This window comes from Oncorhynchus mykiss, chromosome 2 (genome assembly GCF_057628025.1).
Source record: "Oncorhynchus mykiss isolate SJ-2025 chromosome 2, ASM5762802v1, whole genome shotgun sequence".
Taxonomy (NCBI): domain Eukaryota; kingdom Metazoa; phylum Chordata; class Actinopteri; order Salmoniformes; family Salmonidae; genus Oncorhynchus; species Oncorhynchus mykiss.
The window spans coordinates 54,288,798-54,296,784 of record NC_143023.1 but is presented as its reverse complement, the minus strand read 5'-3'; the positions used below and the strand labels follow the sequence as shown (position 1 = coordinate 54,296,784).

Sequence of the window (7,987 nt, the reverse complement as noted above, 5' to 3'; positions counted from 1 at the left end):
TTACCGTGGTCAGAGTCGGCCAATTACGCACGGCCTTAATGCGGTCACATTCCATCACCACCCCTGAGGTGGAAATGTGATAACCCAGGAAGGAGACGGCTTGTTTGGAGAACACACATTTCTCAGCCTTGACGTATAGGTCATGCTCCAGCAGTCTACCAAGCACCTTGCATATGAGAGACACATGCGCGGCGCGGGTGGCTGAGTAGATCAGAATGTCATCGATATAAACAACCACTCCCTGCCCTTGCAGGTCCCTGAGAATCTCGTCTACAAAGGATTGAAAGACGGCTGGAGCATTCTTTAACCCATACGGCATGACGAGGTACTCATAGTGGCCCGATGTGGTACTAAATGCGGTTTTCCACTCGTCTCCCTCCCGAATACGCACCAGACTATACGCGCTCCTGAGATCCAGTTTTGTGAAGAACTGTGCTCGGTGAAATGATTCCACCGCCATAGCGATGAGAGGTAGTGGGTAACTAAACACCACTGTGATGGCATTTAGACCTCTATAATCAATACACGGACACAAACCTCCCTCCTTTTTCTTCACAAAAAAGAAACTCGAGGAGACGGGCGAGATGGAGGGCCGAATGTACCCCTGTCCCAGAGACTCCGTGACATACTGTATAGTGCACTACTGGTCATTAGGGGGCTATTTGGGACGTAGACAGAAGCACTGTTTGAGTGTTTGGTGAAGGAAGGAGATGATTGTTCTACTGAAGTAAGCCAGATGTCACACCTGCTGTTTCTCTGTCAGCTTCCCTCTTTAGTTCTCACTCTCCTCTTGCCTTCTTCCCTGAAGAAATGGAAGAAGAAAAAGACGTGTTTGGATTCAATGAGTGGTATTCTCAGGCAAAGGGTAAATTACATTTTGGTATGGCAGCAATGAAATTCCTTTGTCGCAGCATATGAACTGCTTTCTGTTCTCCTGTGATTGGTTTGTGTTTCATGTTGTTTTGGAGAACCTGATTTTCCAGTTTAGTGACAAATTCATACCTACTGAAAAGTAAGCTAAACATCCCCTTAACAAACCAGTGTTGCCCGCTTGGTTTGTCCTATGGTGGTCTTTTTTTTAAACCTTTATTTAACTAGGCAAGTCAGTTAAGAACAAATTCTTATTTTCAATGACAGCCTAGGAACAGTTCCTGTTCAGGGACAGAACAACAGATTTGTACCTTGCCAGCTCAGGGATTTGAACTTGCAACCTTACTAGTCCAACGCTCTAACCACTAGGCTAACGATCTCTATTGAGATCCGACCTACCTTTTCCTCCCTTCCCCTTCGGCCTGGAGGAGCAGGGCTTGGTCACCTAGATGGTGGCCTAACTTGAACTAACTCTAACTTGAACAGGTCTTTCTTCAGGGTTCCTGACCGGCTCTTGGTACCGGTGTTTGTGTCACACTCTCCCCAGTTGGTGAACCTGTACTTGCAGTCAGCTAGACTACTTGGTCGTATTCTCGCTGGGCAGAAATCTCAGAGACCAATTGGTACACTTTGATTTACCACCCCAAGATATCCCTGCACAACGTCTATTTGGCCATGATTACAGACACATGTGTGTGTGTCTTTTGACACTATATAAACGAGTCAGTGTTTGTCATAATACCCTGATGAAGACAGCTTGTCTGTCGAAACGTTGGACATTACATTTTTGCATCTGAGTTCCTAGAGTGTGCGGCTCTCCTTTATTTTCAATTGTCCCACTCCGCTAGCCAGCACCTGGCCTAAATAAGTGTGCGTTTATTTCACCTCTAGCTAGAAAGAAATACCATGTATTTAATAAAAAATACCCCCCCCCCCCAAAAAAAAAGTTATTCGAATTCCGTTATGATTAGGAACCAGATTTTTTCCTGACCCGATGAGACCTGACCAGTGATCACGAAAAAACTATGGGAAACTCCCCAAATACAGGTGTGCCAAGCTTGCAGCGTCATACCCAAGAAGACTCCAGGCTGTAATCGCTGCCAAATGTGCTTCAACAAAGTACTGAGTGAAGTGTCTGAAAACATATAAATGTGATATTTCCATAATTTTTGTTTTATACATTTGCAAAAATGTCTGCAAAGCTATTTTTTCAATCCATTTTAGAATAAGGCTGTAATGTCACAAAATGTGGGAAAAGTCAAGGAGTCTGAATACTTTCCGAATGCACATGCCAGGACCAAAGTTTATTTCCAACATTTGCACTCTTACCGCCAAAGGCCTTCTTCCAGTTGCAAGGGATATTGCATTGTTTGGTGGTGTGCTTGCTGCAGGTTGCCTCACAGAACCCATCCCCAAAGTCACCAGCGTTGGGAACACATTTGACAAAGCACTTCTCAGGGCACTCTGCTTGCCCCCCTCTTTGGCTTTCTGACCTGTGGCCACCCAAAGATGGCAGACATTTGTCGTGACAAAACATAACATAGGTAAAGAACATGGGCTTTTTCAAATGGATATACAGTTGAAGTCGGAAGTTTACATACACTTAGGTTGGAGTCATTAAAACTTGTTTTTCAACCACTCCACAAATTTCTTGCTAACAAACTATAGTTTTGGCAAACTACTTTGTGCATGACACAAGTAATTTTCCAACAATTGTTTACAGACAGATTATTTAACTTATAATTGACTGTATCACAATTCCAGTGGGACAGAAGTTTACATACACTAAGTTAAATGTGCCTTTAAACAACTTGGAAAATCCCAGAAAATTATGTCATGGCTTTAGAAGCTTCTGATAGGCTAATTGAAATCATTTGAGTCAGTTGGAGGTGTACCTGTGGATGTATTTCAAGGCCTACCTTCAAACTCAGTGCCTCTTTGCGTGACATCATGGGAAAATCAAAAGAAATCAGCCAAGACCTCAGAAGAAAAATTGTAGACCTCCACAAGGCTGGTTCATCCTTGGGAGCAATTTCCAAATGCCTGAAGGTACCACGTTCATCTGTACAAACAATAGTATGCAAGTATAAACACCATGGGACCATGCGGCCGTCATACCGCTCAGGAAGAAGGCACGTTCTGTCTCCTAGAGATGAACGTACTTTGATGCGGAAAGTGCAAATCAATCCCAGAACAACAGCAAAGAACCTTGTGAAGATTCTGGAGGAAACAGGTACAAAAGTATCTATTTCCACAGTAAAACGAGTCCTATCTCGACATAACCTGAAAGGCCGCTCAGCAAGGAAGAAGCCACTGCTCCAAAACTGCCATAAAAAAGCCAGACTACAGTTTGCAACTGCACATGGGGACAAATATCGTACTTTTTGGGGAATTATCCTCTGGTCTGATGAAACAAAATAGAACTGTTTGGCCATAATAACCATCGTTATGTTTGGAGGAAAAAGGGGGAGGCTTGCAAGCCGAAGAACACCATCCCAACCGTGAAGCACGGGGGTGGCAGCATCATGTTGTGGGGGTGCTTTGCTGCAGGAGGGACTGGTGCACTTCACAAAATAGAAGTAGGAAAATGATGTAGATATATTGAAGCAACATCTTAAAAAAACAGTCAGGAAGTTAAACCTTGGTCGCAAATGGGTCTTCCAAATGGACAATGACCACAAGCATACTTCCAAAGTTGTGGAAAAATGGCTTAAGGACAACAAAGTAAAGATATTGGAGTGGCCATCACGAAGCCCTGACCTCAATCCTATAGAAAATTTGTGGGCAAAATTGAAAAAGTGTGAGCGAGCAAGGAGGCCTACAAACCTGACTCAGTTACACCAGCTCTGTCAGGAGGAATGGGCCAAAATTCACCCAACTTATTGTGGAAGCTTGTGGAAGGCTACCTGAAACGTTTGACCCAAGTTAAACAATTTAAAGGCAATGCTACTAAGTACTAATTGAGTGTATGTAAACTTCTGACCCACAGGGAATGTGATGAAAGAAATAAAAGTTTAAATCAATCAGTCTCTCTACTATTATTCTGACATTTCACATTCTTAAAATAAAGTGGTGATCCTAACTGACCTAAGACAGGGAATTTTTACTATGATTAAATGTCAGGAATGGTGAACAACTGAGTTTAAATGTATTTGACTAAGGTGTATGTAAACTTCCTACTTCAACTGTATTTAGTTAAATCTGAAATACTGTACACAATGTAGTTTTATCACGTCTCATCTTTTTTGTCACCATGTTTGTGTCCTGCCTCTACTGTGACCATCAAGACCACAAGCAGCACAAGTGTCATTGAGAACATTCCTCGCATTCTGTGGAGAGAAAATGTAACATCATTATCAAAATTTGATTAGAAAGTATATGAGCCACTGGGCTAAAAAAGATGATCAAAAACCATGATGGTTCCATCTATGCAGGGGCGTCAATTGGGTATGGCAGTCACCATATCCCAGATCAGGTATTCCCAAACTGGGGTACGCGCAATGCCGTCGGAGGTACGCCAAATAAAAATGTGTTTGTTTTTTTTATTCACATTTTCAAACAGTCCATTTATAATTTCCAATGGGGCTTCCGGGTTGGATGTGCGTTGTGTCAAGAAGCAGTGCGGCTAGGTTGGGTTGTGTTTCGGAGGACGCATGGCTCTCCACCTTCGCCTCTCCCGAGTCCATACGGGAGTTGCAGCGATGAGACAAGACTGTAACTACTACCAATTGGAGACCACGAAATTGGGGAGAAAAAAGGGCTAAAATGTTTTTTTTAAATAAATAAATAAAATAAAACATTTTCCAAACCAGCAGAGGCGTCACAAACAGAAATAGCGATACAATAAATCAGCTACACAACAAATGGCCGTTTTGTTCGATAAAGTCCGTCTTTATTTCCCAAAAAAGTCAGTTTAGCTGGCGCGTTTGATTCAGTAATCCACCCGTTCCACTAGTTCAACATGCTTAAAAAGGAATCCCAAAAGTTACCAATAAACTTCGTCCAAACAAGTCACACAACGTTTCTAATCAATCCTCAGGTACCCTAGTATGTAAATAAACAAAATGTTTAAGACGGAGAATAGTGTGTTCAATACCAGAGATAAATAACGAGGTGCTCGCCCTCATCCACGCAAGACTACAGTCAAAATGAGAGCCACCTTGAAAAACTACAAATTCTAGCTAATTTTTTTTTAAAAACAAGCCTAAAACCCTTTCTAAAGACTGTTGACCTCTAGTGGAAGTCATATGAACTGCAATCTGGGAGGATTTCGTTTGAATTTCCCATAGACAAGCATTTTCAATGGGTGGTGACCTCCCCAAAATATATTCTGAATGGATTCTCCTCGGGCTTTTGCCTGCCATATCAGTTATGTTATACTCACAGACATTATTTTAACAGTTTTAGAAATGTCAGAGTGTTTCCTATCCAATACTACCAATACAACCAATACTACTATACAATACTACTATTATATGCATATCCTAGCTTCTGGCCCTGAGTAACAGGCAGTTTACTTTGGGCACGTCAGTCATCCGAACTTCCGAATACTGCCCCCTAGCCTTAAGAAGTTTTTAAGCTGTCGGGAAAAGTACTCGGATCTGCAGACACGCCGTTCATTTTACTTGGCCGCCCTGTTTTAACAGCGTCTCTCTGAGCCATCATAATATACTGGCTTATGTTGTAAAATATTGAATGTGCTTAAGTTACATCTTAAATCTGTCAAACATCTGCAATGTAGACATTGATCCTACTATGTTTCCATCATTTTAAAGCAATATTAATCCTATGTACTCTTTTCAAGCCAGAGTATGAACTTTTCACAAAAATATACAGAGATCCCTAGGCTATAGCTTGTGATTGGATGGTTTGGGTGGTTGCTTGTGAATGATCATATCTTAGCAGGTCTAACCAGCGTTGGACTAGTATCCGAAAGGTTGCAAGATCGAATCCCAGAGCTGACAAGATAAAAAAAATGTAGTTCTGCCCCTGAACAAGGCAGTTAAACCACTGTTCCTAGGCAGTCATTGAAAATAAGAATTTGTTCTTAACTGACTTGCCTAGTTAAATAAAAAAACAGGTATTCATCAGTGGAGGCTGCTGAGGGGAGGACGACTCATAATAATGTCTGGAAGGGAATGTATTTGACACTATTCTGCTCCAGCCATTAACACGAGCCCGTGCTCCCCAATTAAGGTGCCACCAACATCCTGTGGTATTCCTGTCCTACTATTGTCTTCCCTTCCAAGAACAATACATCTGTTTCTGGGTTCCTTCGCAGCATCGCTTAATCAGACCATGAAATCAAGAACAATGCCCAGTGACACATTCCAAGCCTTTCCTGAAAGTTGGCTGCAGTCCCTTTCTACTGCTCCAAAACAGCAGCAAGTCATGAAAGCAGGGTCGCATTCCTTGTATCGCTATCAGTTACTGCACCTCAATACAGAGCACTGTATTTACTATCACAAACTGTGTTCTCAGTCAGTACACAGCCATCTCTACTTCGCAGTTACTCTGCAATTAACGAACTGTTCTTAGTCTTAGTCGGTGGTTTAGTTTTAGCCTACATGTTAACTTACTGATATCTCATCTCTTTAAAAAAAATGTTTACATGGGAAACCACGCAACTACACATACACACCACATACTGACATTTTCATGTTGACAGTTTAGGGATGATGAAAGTTGGCTAATGGAGTCTTACGTTGCTCTCATCCAATCATAGTATTTTGCCTGGTTAACCTTTGTTCCACTGAGTCAACTGAACGCTTTCAAGCTGTGCTCAATCAACAAGCACAGCAGTATATCCCCTTACTATGTGGGCCACGGGCATCCCCCTTGCAATGTTACGTACGTAGATGGAAAAAAGCTGTCCTTGAAACAGTCTTGATATGTTCGTCAAAAGAGAGATCAGGGTCCAGAGTAACGCCGAGGTCCTTCACAGTTTTATTTGAGACGACTGTACAACCATTAAGATTAATTGTCAGAGTCAACAGAAGTTATCTTTGTTTCTTGGGACCTAGAACAAACATCTCTGTTTTGGTGTCCAGGGCACAGCTGGGGGCAGAGGGTGCTCTATAGCAAGCTGCAACGGTGAGAGACTTGTTTCTGGAAAGGTGAATTTTTAGAAGTAGAAACTCGAATTGTTTTGGTACAGACCTGGATAGTAAAATAGCCTGCAGAGTTCTATGTCTGCAGTAGATTGAACACCGCCCCCTTTGGCAGTTCTATCTTGGCTGAAAATGTTATAGTTAGGGATGGACATTTCTGGGGTTTTGGTGGTTTTCCTAAGCCAGGATTCAGACACGGCTAAGATCAGGGTTGGCAGAATGTGCTAAAGCAGTGAATAAAGCTAACTCATGGAGTAGGCTTCTAATGTTAACATGCATGAAACCAAGGCTTTTACGGTTACAGAAGTCAACAAATGTGAACACCTGGGGAATAGGAGTGGAGCTAGGTCCTGGATTAACCTCTACATCACCAGAGGGACAGAGGAGAAGCAGGATAAGGGCTATAAGAGGCTATAAGAACTGGCAGTCTAGCACATTCGGAACAGAGAGTAAAGGGAGCAGGATTCTGGGCACGATAGCATAGATTCAAGGCATAATGTACAGACAAAGGTATGGTAGGAAGAGAGTACATTGGAGGTAAGAGAGTACATTGGAGGTAAACCTAGGCATTGAGTAATGAAGAGAGAGATATAGTCTCTAGAGACGTTTAAACCAGGTGATGTCATCGCATTTCTGGGATGTGGAACAACATGGTTGGTTAAGGCATATTGAGCAGGGCTATAGGCTCTACAGTGAAATAAGACAGTAATCACTAACCAGGACAGTAATGGACAAGGCATATTGATATTAGGGAGAGGCATGCGTAGCCATGTGATTGTATGGGTCCAGTGAGTAGTTGGGCTGGCTGGGGACACGGCGATTCAGACAGTTAGCAGGCCGGTGCTAGCAATTTGATCAATTGAATATTGGATCAATTGAATATTTGATCAGGAAATGAATCAGTTGCGTAAATAGTACCAGATATTGTAGGTTTCATGTAAGGTGTAGGGTTTGGTCACTGGGAAAAAGGTGCCTTCAGAAAGTATTCACACCCATTGACTTTTTCA

At 42.3% G+C, this 7,987-nt stretch overlaps 1 protein-coding gene across 1 annotated transcript; it reads right to left on the bottom strand.

Annotated features, from left to right (window-relative positions):
* Window positions 1–779: 779 nt before the first annotated feature.
* On the bottom strand, window positions 780–4,198 carry mdkb (midkine b). The gene is given in 5 exon segments (XM_090215164.1): window positions 780–802; window positions 1,270–1,333; window positions 1,336–1,442; window positions 2,200–2,363; window positions 4,104–4,198. Coding segments are annotated over 5 exon segments (453 nt in total).
* Between the last annotated feature and the right edge of the window lie 3,789 nt (window positions 4,199–7,987).